Here is a 17,607-nt window from a genome sequence, read left to right on the forward strand (position 1 = left end):
CTCCCTGACAGCAGATCCGATGACATCTTCTGTTCGGATCTGGATGATGAAATATCAAAATAGGCTCACCGCAACATCCTGTGAAGTGTGATGACCCATTAAAGCCATCAGCCGCACACACACAACAGCAGCAACAGCAGCTTAAACACACACATGGTGTCCCATCGCCAAAGCCAGACAGAAGGCATGTGTTCTTTTGAAGGCGCCAGTGAAAAAACATCCTCGCTTTCACAAATGTCTTTGCCTGTACACATAAAAACACGCACACAGCCAGGCAAGATAATGACAGTCAAATACTACAGTGTATTCTATTAAAGCCCTTAAACACACTTTGGAGGCTGTATAAACAACAGCAACTGCTCTCACACTCTGTCTCTCTTTCTCTCTCTCACACACAGAGCAGAGGCTTAGGTAATCGGGAGATGCTGCATCAAGGCATTCGGTCAAAGAAAACAAAGCATGAAATATTCAGCGAAGGTGCTCCATCCTCATGACTCAGAGCTAACAGTCGGAGCCAACAACACTCAATCCAAACACCTCGTTCTGGGTCTTAAATCCAGCCAGGTGCCGCTGCTCGACAACGTGAATGTTGCATTGGATAAAGTTGGATAAAGTTGCTAGATAAGTTCATATAACACTGCTTCATTAAATAGAAACAATGTGGACATGTGTCAAATTTTAATGTGTGGTTTGTTCCCATTTAAACGATCTGAACTCTTTCTGTCTGCAGTGGATTCAGAGGGTTCAGGGGCCCATCGTGAGGACTTCAGAGCATTGTGAATACTTGAACGACTGTGGTTTGGACATGTTTTTCACTCTGTTGAATCTGGCCGTACCTCTTTGAATATGTTTTCATCTTTTTCACTCTCTGTCCGCACGGCGACCTAACCCCATGCACTCATCTATCTGTTAACACAAGAGGGCCTGGAGAGCGAGCTGCGTGCTGGGGGCCCCCCGTCGGCTGCACAAGGGAAGCTGTGGGGGCCTGTTGGTGCAGCTGTCCCACTCCACAGTAACATAAGACCTTATTAGAGTCCATTAGTCCTCTCTGAAACCAATAAGAGATTGTCGAATACATCCAAACATTCACACAATTCACAGGGAGACAGGAAGTGACAGGAGAATGGTAGGAAGGGGCACAGGGATCTGCCATTTGTCTGCATTATGTCACATTCTTGCAACTACAAATTCTCTGTCATCCATTTTTTGGAAAAGGACAAATTTATGTGGATCTGGGCTTCCAAATATTTGTATAGCATGTGAAGACATATTCATTATTAGCCAATTAATCAGTAGAAATCCCAAATGTTATTTGGATACTGGACACTTCTTAATTATGTTAATTTTATAATTTTAAGATCTTAATTCCCCTTTGTATTCAAGGAGGTTAAAGCCAATTTCCTCATGTTAATCATCACATTTATATATCAAACTATTCCTTTTCTGTTGCCACCCCCCCCACCATGTTTACAGGATTCCATTGGACAGCTGCCACAAAGTTTCTCCCAGCATCTGGACAGTGAGACAGGCTGGTCTGGAGTCCACTGCCCTCAAAAAAGAGCTTCCCTTGGCCCTGACAGCAGGGGCTTGACCTGGGAGACTGTCTTTGATCTTTAATTAACACTGGGCAGGGCTCAAGGGAGGACAGAGTTGATGAACATGGGAGAGTTTAGGACCAGCTACAATAAGTCAGAGAGCTGCTGACAGACCGGTAGTCCTTTTTGTACACTTTTACCACAGTTTTAACTGTTAAGACTTTGTGGGACAGCCACAGTGCAGAAGTAGCTGCTCTTAAATAGACTCATATGCTAGCTTCTTAAACAGAGTGAGGAGATTGCTGAAACTGAGACTAGAGAAGTGCCGAAGAAGACATGGTTGGAAGACACCAGCCTTAATACAAGGAAGGTGGTGTTTCATGGCACATGCAGCTGGAAGGTCTGTCTCCTGTGCCAAAGCCACTGTGAGCAGATTTCTCTTTGTCATAGTCAAAAATAACACACAGAAGCATAAACCAGTGAGCATGAATTCACCAGGTATATGCCCCTTCTTTTGCAATAAAACATTCTGTTTTTTAGACATGCCATGTGCTATTGCATGCTCATATTAAGTAAAGCATACTTTCCACAAAAATGGTAGCAGCTGCTGTACAGATGGAAAAAAGAAAAAAGTCAAAGCAGGGAAATTGATGATGCACTGTGTCTGATGAAAGATGTTACACTCGCCCACTGATTATCACAGTCATTGCAGATTGATTTTAAAAACGGAAATTAGCAGGATACATCATGTTTTATTTAACGCCCTTAAAAAGAAAAAGTTAACAACTGAAAAAATTGGAAATTGGAATCCATTTTGATCAGTCTGAAATAGACTACGCTGATTCATAAGGTTTATTGAATAATTCTCACTCTGATACAAAATGGACTGAAAAGTTTTACAACAGAGCAGTCAATATATTTTTGTCTTCTTTTTAAAAAAGAGAGAGGGACAAAGGCTTTAAGATGAAACAATATGGAAAAATATGCTTGCCTTATCCTTTAACTGATCTATTCCATGCATGCGTAAGTAGTCATAAAAAATATATATATAAGAAAGTTTCCCATATTTTTGAAACCCATTCTTGCATATGGACAAGTCACTTCAGGCTCTAAGGAGTTTGAACTAAGTTTATCATAACCTTAACCACTCACACAGGATAGTTTTAGAACTTTTGTGTAGTTTACTGAAACTTATAAACCGGTAAAAGCATTTAACATTTGGGTGTATAACAAAAATAACAAAATGGGCCCTGTAAAATAGAAGGAAATTGTCCCTCTTTGCTTTTTCATTCTCGCAGAGTCCAAGTTTTGGACTTGGTCGGACAGAAGCCTGCTCCACTTTAAAGTCAGGGATTTATAGTCTGGTCTGAGTGCACTTAATGTCAGTGTGTTCAAGTTGGCAACAGTCTGGTTGACTGGTAACCTTGCAAAGCAGATGGATACGCCCATTATCTTGTTTCTCACTGGCGAATCTATCTTGCAAAGCTCCCGTCTGAACTGTTTGGGCCTGGTTAGAAAGTGACAGGACCAATCAGCGACGAGGGGCAGTACTTTCTGGCACGGCAAAGTTGTGACATATGCAAGCAGCAACAAGAGGCCGGTGCTGTTATGGTGGAAGACATTAGCGTGGATGCTGCTAAAGTGCAAGTTTTATCAGAACTTGACAACATTTCTTCGATAAAAGAAGAACAAAGAAGAGCAGTGAGTTGTTTTCTTTTCAAAAATGACAAAAGTCGTGTACTGAGATGTCTATTATCACCATGGTTAACATTATGCAGTTCTCTATGGAGTTTATTCCTCAGTAGCTGCGCACGCACACCTCGGTAGCGGCAACGACATCACATGGTTTGTTACTCTGATTGGCCCGCAGAGATGCGACAGACAGAACCATCATCCAATCGCCCTCCGAATTTTTTTCTTTTAAAGGCTCTGCCCTTTCCCAGACGCTGTATATCGAAGGTTTTCCAGGTGGACGTGTGAAACAAATTCAAAGAGCTTCTACATATTGGTGCATTAACCATTGCAGAAACATAAAAAATGATTTTGGTAATTACCAGTGCTGTTAATTTAGGGCAGCTGTGGCATAAACCTTACTTTGGTTAGGGTTAGGGTGGTCTAATAAATTTGTTAAGCACTGTATATATATGACTTTGTTATCAAAATGACAGCATTTTTACAACAAAGATAAATACATGAACTTTAAAAATAGTCTAATAAATGAGGTTTTTATGTCGCTTTGGCACTTGTTAACCCAATTTTCCTAGCTGGGTTAAAGACCCTGTAAAGTGAAATCCAAAATTTGTGTCTTAACACACTAGATATGTTGGAATATGGTTGCTGTAAACATGCGAAAACACTGAGAACTACATGTGACTGAATTTTGGATTTAGACCATTAGAAATGTTTTCACCCATTTCCTGGCTGGGTGTAATTTGGGCGGGGCAAGTATGTGGGCCGCTGATGTCACAAGCCCACAGTGGGGAATAACCCTGCCCCTCTAACACTAATATATAAAACCACTGAGCAGTTCATCTCAGTACACTATGTTATCTGATGATGTCACTGCCTTTATTGAAAGTTAACAGTCAGTTAAGTGCTGTTTTTTGTTCACTGTAAGGTAAATTTTGCCAAATCTATCAGCTACAGTGGCTTATTGATCATTGAAAGCATCACAACAGAGATCTGAGCCTGAAAACAGACTTTGTCTCTTCTCTGGCACAGAGCCAGGCAGCTAAACTCTGTTCATAAGGTGAAGGGGCAGGATAACGATGTGAGAGCTTTCCTCCATTCAGATTTTAACATTTTTTAAATCCCTTTTTCCTGAGTGGGTGTCGCTTCAGCTCAATGAATTGACGCGCCCACACCATCCTGGAGCAGATTTTGCTGCAATTTTCATGGTTTTGAAGCTTAATCTGATATACTACAAGATGTTTAATTTGAATGAAATTTGAACTAGGGGTTCATAATACAGTGACCTGTCGTACAACAAACCTAAATACAGATTCATTTTCACTTTACAGGGTCTTCAATTTGTTTAAACCATAAAATGTACCATGTATGGCTCTATTCTGAGGAAAAAAAACAGTTAATAAGGATATTCTCAATCTGTGCTGTAAATTGAACTGTTTGACACTGAGAAGAAAGCTACTCACAGGTTTAAAAAAGTGGTAAATTAAAATAGAAAGAATGTTTCAGTCAATGACCACCATTAGAGCTACATGAGCATTTCACAGGGCAGGTATAGGCCTTGTCCGCACGTGTAGGCAGGTATTTTTGAAATCAGAGTTTTTTTTTGGGTGCTTTTTGACCTTCTGTACACATGCAAAAGGCATTTCAGGTCATTCAAAACACACTTTTTATGTTAGGCATTTTACAGCGGTGTATTTTTTATGTGTTCATACGACGATTTTTCTAAAATGCTGCGCATGTGGATGGAATTTTTTTGAATATGGATAAGGAAAAACCTCTGGTTTTAAAAAGACCCCCATGTGTGGACAAGGCCATAGACAAAGACCAAGGCAGATTACGACCAGGTGTGATTAATCAATCAGTAGTTGCTTCTAATCCTGCTAATTAGTTGAAACCAGCTCACTGAAGAAGGCAGACTCCCAATCATGTCCTTCTAATGCTAAATTAATATAAATACTACTACTGGTCAGGTGTGTGCCTTTGTTGTTGTCAGTATCTGGCGACACTGTCACTGATGATACTAATGGACTGAAACATTGGATGCTGTTTTTATACAACTTTTTGCACCCATGAGCATTACGGTTTGATAAAAAAAAAAAAAAAGCTTTGCATTCATATCAGAATGTGAGCTTTTTTGTGGCTCTCTGTCTAGTTTCTTCTCCGCCAGTATCGACAGACCTGAGAGTAACTTCTTTTTATGCCCCATGTATGTGCAGTTTAAAATCACTTTGAATTTAATATTAAACACAGACCCATAAGGCTTTCAATATGTTGTATAATGATGGATCTTTTCCCTATGTCTTTTTTATCTTTCTTTTGTTTCATATACAGTAAATGGATTAGCATAATTTGTCTGTTCCAAACTTCAAATCTCTTTCAGTGGGTTTAACATGGTCATAGTGAAACAGTCTGAAGGGACAGTCAAATGACAGTTTCAAAATCAGTAAACATGCTGTTTGGAAAAAGTTGCATCTGCTCCCAGACTTTTAAACAAGGTATGTTTCATGGTGCAGTGTGCCAGACTAGTTCAGCAGGAGCCAGAAAATCTCAAGTGACTTCTATCATTGTGACATTTTGATTACTTCCAATATGCAACTGGCAGCAGCTCAAACCAGACCCCCTCTAAAACATGTGGGATGATGATGTCGCAGACAGACCGTCCAAAATTAAAAGGCATAGTCAGGCAGCTAGACATACTTTCTGATTCAACCGTCTCTGAGGCGACAACGGATTTTTGGGTGAGATGGAGTATCTCCAGACTCCAGTGTCTACCCACTCATGACTCCACCAACACCCACAAGCATCACCACAACTTTTCCATTATTCACCACCCACTACAGCCCGTCCCTTTCTTCTGGGTTATCAGTCCCATCCCTGCTACTCTGGTTAAGATCTTCCCAAAGCTAATGATGTGTCACAGAGAGGATTACTATTGAACTACTGCATGTTGCTCCCTGGAGCTCAAAGATCTGGATAACACATCACACACATGCATGGAAGCAGACATGTAGAACCATCCACCAACACGCTGGGATTCTGAGGTTCTTTAAAAGGCATCAGGCATATATAATACATACCTATACATAAGCATACACGCATGAGCACATTAAAGGTTGTGGGCTGATGGATATGAAGTGTGACAGTCGTCTTATCTGACTCATTGCACTCTGTGCAGCCTTGGCTAACTTTGCAAGAGTGTTTTTAAAAAGGTTAAGGTAAAAGAAAAACTGTTTCAAAGGAATGGCAGGTGATAAAGAGATATTAGATATAAAAAGCATGACTCAAAAGGCTTTCTTACTTTGGCAGGTGTTGCTTCTTTCCTCATACCCTGGGTTGCATAGACACTTTCCAATAGGAACGAGCCACTCCCCATCTGTGCTGCAGTACATTCGTGGAGGCTCCTCCTCTTTGGAGTGATTGACGCATGAGCCTTTGACCTCCACCAACGACTGAGAGTCCATGGGCACCGTATCAGGGAAGGAGGCCAGATTCCTTACAGTGTTCGGGCACTTCTTGAAGTAAACCCTCACTGAAACCAAAGCTACACAGGCGCCCACGTCCTGGAACGCCAGGTAGAAGCCCTTCTTAGTCATGGGACCAACCTCACGCACTTCAGTGTTGAGCTTGAGGATGCGATCTCCCAAGTCCATTTGGGTGAAACTCTCATCAGCAGCGATGGTGTCAATCTTAGAGAACTGGTGCTCTCTGAAGTGACTTCCCTGGTCGTCGTCTGCCTCCAGGTAGAGGAGGTTGAAGGTCTCCTTGCAGGTGCCCAACACCAGCGGAATGGAGTTGCAGTCCCTCAGGGTGAACTTCAGCTCCACATAGATCTTCTGAGCCGACTGGCGAGGGATCCAATTGGTGCGCAGCCAGTTGTTCTGGCTGTACTCCATCACATTGCAGACCTGGAAGGTCCTGATGGGAGTGTAGTGCTCATCCACCCCACTGATCTCCTCCCACTGGAAGAGATGGAGAGATGGGGAAGGTGGAAGACAGAACAGAGGGAGACAAAAAGGAGTAACAGGCAAGAGAGACAGGTGGAAGGGAAGCAAATTTACAGAAAGAGGAGGGATGCAAAGGAGGAAATCGTGAAAGAAGCAGAGGGAATTGAAAGGACGGGTGCGATCAAGACAGTGATCACATTAGAGGAAAATTAACAGATTAAGGTGATTACGGAAAAACAGGGAAAAGGGTCAAAGGGTTAGGGTTTAAAATAAAAGAAAGAAGGTATAGGAGGAGGAAAGAGGAAATTTGAAGCCAGAGAAGGAGGTAGAAACAGGAGAGGAGGGGGAATAGAAGAGAAAAACAAAGTTATCTCCACCCTGAAAGCATTTACAGATGAATTATTTAGACTCAGATTCACTTTTGCTGAATACTAAGCATCTAATAAACACTTAAGGGTGAAAAATCACACTACCAGATCTCGTGTAAATGACTCAGATTAATTAAAAGCAAACTTGCTGGCTTAGCCAAATTTACTAGATTAGAGCGCTGTGAAAATATCTCAGAGAAAAACCATGAGCTGCAATTTCCCATCTCCACCCTACTAAATTTGTATGAAGCTGCTTAATTGCTGTTAAATATTAGCAAAATCTCATAGTGTTTTTTTCCACCCTTCTTCTAACATGTTTTTTTCTCTACAAGTGAGGACTTTCAAGCTGCAGTCTTGGTTATTTGCATCACAGTACTACTGCTACTGAAAGGAAACGTGCTGAATCCACTATGAAACAAAAGAAGCTACGAAGTATAGACAGATGTGTGTATACCAGGAACGTTCGTGTCTATCTTACATTTTCCCTCCACTGGGAGAAAGCAATGAGAGGAGAGGAGAAAAAAAAGAAAGCTGGGTCATTGCTTTGAATTCAACACAGCGGGAAGTCTCATTGATCATGCGCTTTGGCTTCGCTGTCCAGGCGAATCAACACTGAATCAGAGCGATGATGAATGGGAAAACACCTGAAACACTGGGCTCATTGTGGTTAAAATGACAATCATTAGAAAGAATGAGCGTAGATGCATAAATGGATGCTTTTTTTTTCTTCTGCGTGAAATTCAGAATGGATGTATGCCTCAGTGAGCAGTGTTTCTTCACAGACAGACAGAGAAAGAGAAACCCACTCTGGGTAAATGGAAACTGAATTATCGCTCCTTTCACACAAGCATTAATGGAAACATAATCCCGCACACACATATACATTCACATAAGGCTCATGTGAAGTGTTTAGAGTCCCATAGCAGGCGGACACAGCAGGTGCTTTCAGCCTGAACACAGAAATTAATGACGAGCAAAGAAACTCTAGGTTCTCTATTACATGTGTTTTTGTCCCTCTGTGTGAGTGTGTGCTGGCATGTGTGGGAGTTTAAGTGTATCTATGAGTGTCTGCCGCTCAAGGAGCTCTCAGGCTGAAGGATGACCACTTGCTTTTCATCTCACAGTGAAGTTAATGAAACACCCCTGAGAGAGAGAGAGAGAGAATAAAGAGACAGCTTGAAAGAAAAGAAAGAGAGTAAAAGAGAAAGAGGAAGACGAAGGGAGAGATAAAGCAAGAGGAAAAACTGAGCAGAAAGATTCCGTTGGTGTTTAGTCTCCCCCGTCAGGCCTTCCTTGGCGTCACCTCATTCATCAGAATGTAGTTGGAGCTCTCTGTAGGCCCAACAATAACAGGGCAAAGTGGAATGGGGTGGCGCTAAATATAAAGAGGCGAAGAGAAACTTAACATTTCACCTCGCTTTTCTGAACAGTTTAAAAAGCCTGACTGGAATCCATGTAGAAATAATGATGTGATGACATGCGGAACAGTCTGATGATAGACGCTGACACTGCAGGAAGTAGGGGGATGACAAGATCTGCAACTATGATTAGTGATGCTGATGACAGTGTGTTTGATAAGACCATGTAGTTAATTTAACATAATGAAAACAAGCTTCCTATTCTGCTCCAGCTTTACATTTTTTGTGTTTCTGGTGGCTAAACGTTGTCTTTTTTTTCAGGACTGAAAGCAGCACAAGTGGAAATCATCAATTATGTGTTTAGCAAACCAAATTCAATGTGATTTTTGTAGGACAAGGTTGTTGGTACATCTTTGTCTCTTTGGAAAATGCAGCAAAGACAACCTGATCTTTTTCTTTCTGACTTTTTCTGACATCTCAGACGTCTAATAAAGTACGGCAGACTCTTGCACCAGCTATGAGTAAGTTATGTCTACTGATGTGGTGTAAAGTCCAGCTGATCCAGTGGTTTTCAACTGGTCCAGCTTCGTGACCCACCAACAACTCTTTATTGAGAAGTTGCTACCAAAATTTCTGATTCGAATTTTGTTTTGTTTATCTGAAAAATTGGATTTATTTGATAAAAATAGTACAGTCTGGACCTCATACAGTACAGGAAATGTGGAAAATCAAAGAGACAGGACAAAACAAGCATATTATAAATGACTTTCATGAACTGTTTGGCAGAACTTGCTTCAAGAACACATTCATAACCCACTGTAAAGGGTTCTGCAACCCACCAGTCTAGAACCACTGAAATCAGTGCTTTAAGTGGTCCAATATGTTCGGTCCGCAGTAGTGCCACTTCTTAATTTTACCCCTTAGCATACTGGGACTTAATTTGGCATACTGGGACTTCTCACCAGCTGGTACGTCCTCCTGTCCTTTCCACTGCTTACAGCTTTTATGGATGGTTCATTACAGCCCTGGTGCCGTGACGTCCGTCTTTGTGTACAAATTCATGTTAACTCAGTAGTCACTGTGTTGGAGGAAAACTGGAGTAAAAAATGTTCCCCTCTCCTGTACAGGCCAGCACTAGCATGACACAGGAAGCAAAGAGCAGCGCCTCCACCAAGGACCATGATGCTCCACTATCACCAGATCATTTCAATCCTTCCCCGAACAAGAAATCAGAATTGATTATATTCAATACTATAATATTTTTTAAAATTAAATTTTATGTCAGTGTTGACATTGTTCAGTTGGTTCTTTTATAAAAGTGGTGGTGTCACATTTGTCATTTAATGGATTTCACTTAGAAGTGACTGTTTTCATGTCCATATTGCCTAAATTATTTCTGTGATTGTGTGATACACTGACACCAGGTGATTAAGGGAGTACAGGCATTTATTTTTTCTACTCAAAGCACTGACTGGACTAAACCCTACATAGTAACTACTGAAGTTGTAACTGTTGGCTGGATGCATGGAGTTCATCTTAACTAGTACAGCTCAATGCCCAAACTAATCAAAATATTGTTGCAGAAATGATGTTTTCTTTAAATTTAACCAATCTGTAAACAGTTATTTTGAATGCAGTGCTAACTACAGTGGTGTAATTTGTTTCTAACTGTCTGTAAACAGGCTATTGCCATAAAAAAAAAAAAAAAATTCTATTAACTCCTACCAAACAATAAAACAGATGCAAATTATGAAAAAAAACATGTTGATTAGATATATACTGAAGCATCTTCCCTTAGCCTCCAGCCGGTATGAAGAGTGAGAGCGAGTGGTAAAGTTACCAGTAACAGTAGATAAAATGTTGGACGGTTGAAATGATCTCCACTCATGGAAACGACAGTGTAACTGATTACGGAGAACACACTGCTGACACCAAACAGCTGCTAAAATCCTCGACTCCTTGAAATCCAACAAGTCCTCCCATCTTTCAGACTATCTAGGGGATCTTACACCATCTAGGAGGTAGGTGTAAAATTTAAGTTGTAATATAATCCTGTGTTGAAACTTCACAGCTATTGCAACACTTAAATGTTTGCAGTGCCTAAACTCTGTTGTAAGTTTGGAGTTTTAACTTCGGTATAGCTAGTGCAAACCCTTCTCAAAGGGTGGAGCTGATGTTAACAGAGCAGTATTTAGTATCTACATGGGTTTTACCCGACATGTTGTGGACTGAACTTTATTTTACCTTTAAAGAAAAAAAAAACAATTGCATAGCGTGCATCTGGTCATAAGGAAATTGCCTTTTAGCATTGTGTATTATGTTTTGAGTCAGTGGAAACCTGTGCATTAGGGACTGTTTCACTTTCTATTGCTGAATTACCTCATCTATGCCGTTTAGATATCAGCGGCCTATCCAACCTACGAACGTGAGTTGGGTCAATATTTTAATCCCAGCTATAATCTTCTTTCCAAAGCTAGCCCAGTAGTTATTGTCTTACCAAAACCGAATGGTTCCGGAGCCTACACCAGACCACAGTCCTTTAACAATGTAGGCCACATGCTGTTGCAAACTTTTTTTCTTAGAAAGCTTGAATGGTAAAAACTAACCAGGCCACACTTACTTTTTTGTCTGACCTGACTGTGGGGTAAATCGTGTCCAAAACTGATAAAAGTGGTTTCCCCTCCAGGTTTCGTCCTGTGAGGTAGATCTGCTGACAAAGTCGACTCACAACATAGATGTGAGAACGTGCAGATATGCAAACTGGACTAGATCTGAGGTGATGAAGAAAGATCGCTGCTCTCTGCTTTTTTGGGCGAGTTTTCCACACACAAACACACTTGGGGTTCAAAATGAAACCCAGGTGTGTGTATGCCTCTGTCAGTCTGTCTGACTGTGTTCAATCCTATCCCAGAGAAGATGAGCAGACTTTGACGTGACCAGTCTGTCGAGTCCCTGCCAAAGCAAATAAGACCTCCGCTACGATGTTAGGATCCCTATCTAGCATCTGTTACATGGACCCTACTTTTCTTTTCCATTCCCAAATATTACATCATCAGAACGACTGTCTCCATCCTTGCATCACCTCCCAAGCTGAAGCTTACTTTGTGTTCTTATATTAACAAGTAGAAAGAGGGAAGGAGGAAAAGATAATGAACATCTTGGCAGCATATTTCACCTCAAGAGCTGGAGAAACATTGCTACCTTGCAAAGGTAATATTTTACCACCACTACCTGTCACTTTTGCCAAACAGAGGCAACAGGGAACTGCATGTCACCCAGGACAATAAGTCTTAACTGCAGAGCCACCCCCTTGTTTTTTCTGCAGGGGATGAAACCACCCTCTCCCTCCCTTTTAATTGATAAATAACCCTTAGACCTTACACCAGTGCTGGCGACCCTGACCCCCTGATGGCCACTCTGGGTGCACAGTTTGGTGTGATCCTGCCCCTGCTTTCTCTGATCTGTGCTGTAGGTGAAGCAGCTAAAGGGACGGTAAAATGGAGGGTGGTAACCCGATCTGCTCGGGGCATTACAACGACGGCAACAGGCACAACGCAAGTCACAGAGTCAGCATACCAGTTCACCCACTTCAAAGACGTGCAGGTCAATGGGAGCTAATGGACCAGTTAATGGGCAAGGATAGAGTAACAATGCATGTATACCAAGCTGTATTTTAGGAAACACGATTAGAGAGAGAGCCTCCACTTTGAGAATACAGGCTCTATTTTGGACTGAGTCTGATAAAGATCTGATGATGATTTCGTTTCTGCTTTATTGATAACCCTCAGTAAGCAAAAGGCTATGGAATCAAATAAGGGCTGGATCTTATTTGTGAAAGGGATGTCTGAGTTTTTGGCAATTTTTATTGTTCTCTCCTTTGTTTTTATAAACTTTTTTAAGATATACAGTGCTTAACAAATTTATTCGAACACCTGTCATAGAAGCGAGAAAACATAAATATTTTAGAAATCTTTCAAAAACTTGTTTAAAACTAAAAATGTTGTTATTTATTTGGCAAATAACAAATTGAAACAACTAAATAGTCCTTTTTCACACATAATAACCAAAAACTTCTCTTTTGTTATTGAGTTCCAAATAGTTTATAGCTGTTCCCACAGACTTGCTTTAGATGAAACTTTTGTGCCATCAATCTTTGAACCTACTAAATCCCAAATTTGTTCAATAGGACTCAAATCCGGACTTTGACTTGGCCAGTCCATCAGTTCTAGTTCTCCAGATTCCTTTTTCTTGGTCAAATAGTCTCTGCACAGTTTTAAAGTATGACAAGTCATTGTCTTGTTAGTATATGAACCCACGACCAATCCGATTCAGTCCAGAAGGGATTCCATGATGCACTAAGATGTTGTGGTAGATGTTCTTGTTCATGATACCGTCCATTTTCACTAATTTGCCCACGCCGTATCCACAAATGGAACCCCATATCATAACAGAATCTCCACCGTGTTTCACTGTGGGTGCAATGAATCTGGCATCAAAACATTCTCCAGCTTTTCTGCAGACATAAACACGACGATGCTGCTGACCGAAGAGTACAAACTTGGACTCGTCCGTCCAGAGTACCTTCTTCCAGTCATCAACAGTCCAGTGTTTGTGCTCCCTGGCAAATCTGAGGCGTTTCTGGATGTTTGCAGGCCTCAATAATGGCTTCTTAGCAGCTATTCTTCCCTTTAAGCCTTGTTCTATCAGTCGTCTGCTTATGGTTGTTCTGGAGACTTTCTCAGACTCTGATCTAGAAGCATTCATCTCTGCCTGAAGATCAGCAGTGGTCTTCCTTCTGTCTCTAGTACTTCAGATCTTGAGATGTCTGACATCTGCTTCAGTTAACTTTGGTTTCCTGACTCTTCCTTGGGGCATTTTGTAAGTACCAGTCTCGGCAATTGACTCCAAAGCATACTTGACCACACTGTCAGAACACTTTATGTCTTTCCCTATTTGTCTCAGAGACCATCCAGCATCATGAAGTGCTTTAATGCGGACTCTTTCATTTTCAGTGAGCTCTCCACATTTTACCATTTTGAACAGGAATGAGGAATTTCAAACTGAATTCACCTTTTTATACCCAAATTTGAGCCGGCTCACTGGGCTTCTCTGAGAAGTCAGAAATTAATCAAGCATAACATTCAACCACTAAAATGAATTTTTCTATTTTAACTATAATTTGACATATTAATCAAGAAATAATAATGTGCTTTACTATTTTTTTTTTCAGTTTTTTTGTAAATCAGTAAATTTGAAAATTCCTGGATAATAATAATTATATTTTAGCATTAAAAATATCATTTTGGTTAAAGAGCTTCTACATATTGGTGTATTAACCATTGCAGAAACATAAAAAATGATTTTGGTAACTACCAATGCTGTTAATTTAGGGCAGCTGTGGCATAAACCTTACTTTGGGTGGTTGGTCTAATACATTTGTTAAGCACTGTAGATTATATGACTTTTATACTCCAAAGTCATATATAGTACCACAGTCCAGTTTACCTCCACACATGGAGAGAGGGGTAAATCTAAAAGCTGGATCAACCACAGTGACTGCGTAGCCAGTTTACTCTTTAGGCTCCATGGGGAGGTCAGAGGGGTCACAGACCTGACAACTGCAGCGTATCAGTCAGTGGACATCTCATCAGCTGGTCTCACCAACTAGAAACCTAAATACACTCTTCATGTCTTCTTCCGCCTGCTTTTGACTCCCAGCATTTCTCTGCTAATCCTTGTTTATGCTTTGCTCAAGGACACATCAGCTGGGGGATGATGGGAAGCATTATTTCCGAGAACCATGTCTGCAGAATATTAAAAATACTGTGAGGTGTGTAGGCTTGTAATTTGTTATCAGTGGTTGTTTAAATATACCAAAGATCCAAGGCTGCCCATAAGGTGAGATAGAGGGGAGTGCCCGGCCAAACTGGGGGCCAGCGGAGGTCAGCAAAATCCAGATCCAGTTTAAAGTTTAAAGTTAAGCTGCTATAAACATATTTTAACCCTTTTTACTTGAATAATAACTACTCTTATCAAAGCAACAAATATTTTTATGTATATATTTATTTATTTAAGCAGTAGTATATAGCTGTCACATAGCTGAAACATAATTAAAATGTGTTAAAAGTGACAAAAATTGGGAATAAGGTAGTGAAACTGATTTTTTTAAGTGATGAAGATGTGTTTAAAGTGCCAAAAATGGTACCTCGCCAGGAAAAGGAAAAAATGGGTTAAAAGTGAAAAAATAAAAACTGCAGAAAAAACACTGGAAATGGGTTACAAAAAGCAAAATAGGTGTAACAAATACTGAAATGCAGTTAAAATGAGCAAAAATTGAGATAAAAAGCCATGAAGAGGGGTTAATGGGGGCCAAGATGGCCACAGAGATGGGTTAAAGAGACAGCAATGGACAGAAAAGGCGGTGAAATTGGATTTCAAAAGCAGCAAAAATGGGTTCATTGTGGCAAAAACAGGTTGAAAATGGGTCAAAAATTAGGCCAAAATAGGAACAAATCCAGATTGATGAAAAGAGGCAAAATAAAAGGACAAAAGTGGGTTAAAGGAGATAAAAATGGGCGGAAAAGATGTTGAAATGGGATTTCAGAAGCAGAAAAAAAGGGTTTTAAGTGGCAAATATCTGTTTAAAATGGCAAAATGGGTTAAAGGTTTAAAATATGGACGTAACAGAGAAATGCCGCTAGAATTGGCAAATGGCAATAGGAGTAAGTAGTTGTGTGTAATTGGTGCAAAAATGGGTTAAAGAGACATAAATGAACAGAAAGGGTGGTGAAATAGGATATTAAAAGCAGCAAATGTGGATTAGAGGTGGTCAAATGTGTTTAATACGGCATAAAATAGGTCAAAAGAGGCATAAGTGGTCAACAATTGTGGGCCCATTCTCTGGGTTTGTCAGGGACCCAGCTCAGGACTGCAAAGGTCTAATATCTGTAAATAGGCAGGGGGACAGGATTGTGCATGTGGGTTGTAATTCTTGTATTAAGAGATGTGTTTTTGCTAATTTTGAAAATGCTCTTATGCATAATATTTGTTGCATAACATCTGCAATAAAACACTCCAGACTCCCTCCTCCCCGGTCCCTTGCCTTGCCCTGTTAATCCTCGTTTATGGACGGGCTTTTCTGTGTACTCTCTCTCTTTATGGGGGGCTGGGCTGGGGGAGAGATTTCTGCTGGTCAGGCTGATTTCGCAGATGGGGTGGCAGCAGTGCATGGGGGCTTTAAGAGCCCTCGGGTGACTAAAGAAGTTGAAACAGCAGTCTGTGCTCTTAGAGCGAAAAAAGGATGGCTGAAGAAGACAGTCTGACATATAAAAATCAATGCTATCATTTATCCTCTCTTTTCAGACCTGGTCATTTTAAAGATGGGATCGGAATGTCTTTAATTGTGTATGTCATGGTTTTATTTCACACTTTCTGACTCTTTTTCCATCAGTATCAAGCTAACTAACAGTATATCAACACAACTAATGCCAGAGTCCCTCAGGTTTGCATCCCACAATTCATAATTCATTTTCTTTACTCTCTGTATCTTTCCCTTTGACTTAAATAAAACTGATTTTCCTATGAGGTAGCTTTTGTTGTGTAACATCTGACATTAAGTTTTCAAGCATAAAAAAAGAGATTCTTCCTTCAGGTGAAAAATGGGTCAAGTAAAGATCTGACTTCATTATATAAACTCAATTGAAAATGTTTTTTTAATGTTTTTTTCTTAAAGTTTTGCAGCTGAACATTTTAAACTGCAAACTGGAACAACTTTGAAAAAAACTCCTCAATTTGGTCCAATCGATTTCATCCAAACATCAATACACATCAGCTGCAAAAAAAAGCAGTACATTTGCATCCCCAGTTGGTTCCTATAGAAAGTGGACTTCGCTTGCTACGTGTCCATTAATTCTATTTTGCATGCACAGCCAGCGTCTGGGGTTTTGGTTTGTTGCTGAAGAATGCTTTCAAAGCACGCAAGAATGTAATCTTTAACACTCTTTAGTCTTGTGAAGGGCTAAGCCCCCTGGACACTGCTCAGCAATCAGCCTGCCTCCCAGACAGATAACAGTATATCTGGATCACACGCACTCACACACACACAAACACACACCCAGAGTTGTCAGTGTAGTCTGTGAGTCCGGAGCGAACGTCCTGGGGAGGCTAAGCTCTTAATTTGTTGTGACCAGAGCACGTTGTGTCTCAGTAGGCCGATAGCTGCGGCCCCTCCATCACTGTGAATGACTGTGTTTGTCTTTATGTGTGTTTGAAGGCTCTGTGCCACTGCCACATTATGAGAAATCATTTGTGAGCAGCAGTCTCTCTGGGCAGGCTGCTTATCGGAGTGCAGTCAGTGGATGACGTGAGTAATTACAGATGATTCACCTTGAGGACTTGATCATCAGCAATATCTCTCTCTCTCCTCCTTTCCTGTCCTCCCCTCACTCTTCTTCTGTCTTTCTTCCCCTTCTCTTTCTCTCTTTTCATCTTTGATGCCTTTTTTTCTCCTATCCCCTTTCTGTCTCTACAGATTCATTCTAACTCAAGAGTAGCATTGGCTTCCATTGCTGCAGCATTTTCACAAAACCTGCAACCACTCTGTTTGTCTGAACTTGTTTAAAGTAAATAACATGAAATAAAGCAGAGCTGGCCATGCACATCGTATAAACTCCGTCTCACATTCCAAAGTCCAGTCCTGGATCAGGTCCTTGCT

At 40.7% G+C, this 17,607-nt stretch overlaps 1 protein-coding gene across 4 annotated transcripts in view; it reads right to left on the minus strand.

The window, feature by feature from the left end:
* Positions 1-17,607, minus strand: part of epha3 (eph receptor A3) — a 130,996-nt gene that overhangs the window by 102,183 nt on the left and 11,206 nt on the right. For 2 of the 4 annotated variants that reach the window (XM_041806797.1, XM_041806799.1), the window contains exons 3-4: positions 8,015-8,026; positions 6,523-7,183 (exon numbers count right to left, since the gene is read on the minus strand). In XM_041806797.1, coding sequence (XP_041662731.1) covers positions 6,523-7,183; positions 8,015-8,026 — 673 coding nt within the window. The remainder of the gene's footprint in view (positions 1-6,522; positions 7,184-8,014; positions 8,027-17,607) is intronic. The other 2 variants (XM_041806798.1, XM_041806800.1) reach the window with 1 other exon arrangement.

The sequence above is a fragment of the Cheilinus undulatus genome, linkage group 15 (genome assembly GCF_018320785.1).
Source record: "Cheilinus undulatus linkage group 15, ASM1832078v1, whole genome shotgun sequence".
Taxonomy (NCBI): domain Eukaryota; kingdom Metazoa; phylum Chordata; class Actinopteri; order Labriformes; family Labridae; genus Cheilinus; species Cheilinus undulatus.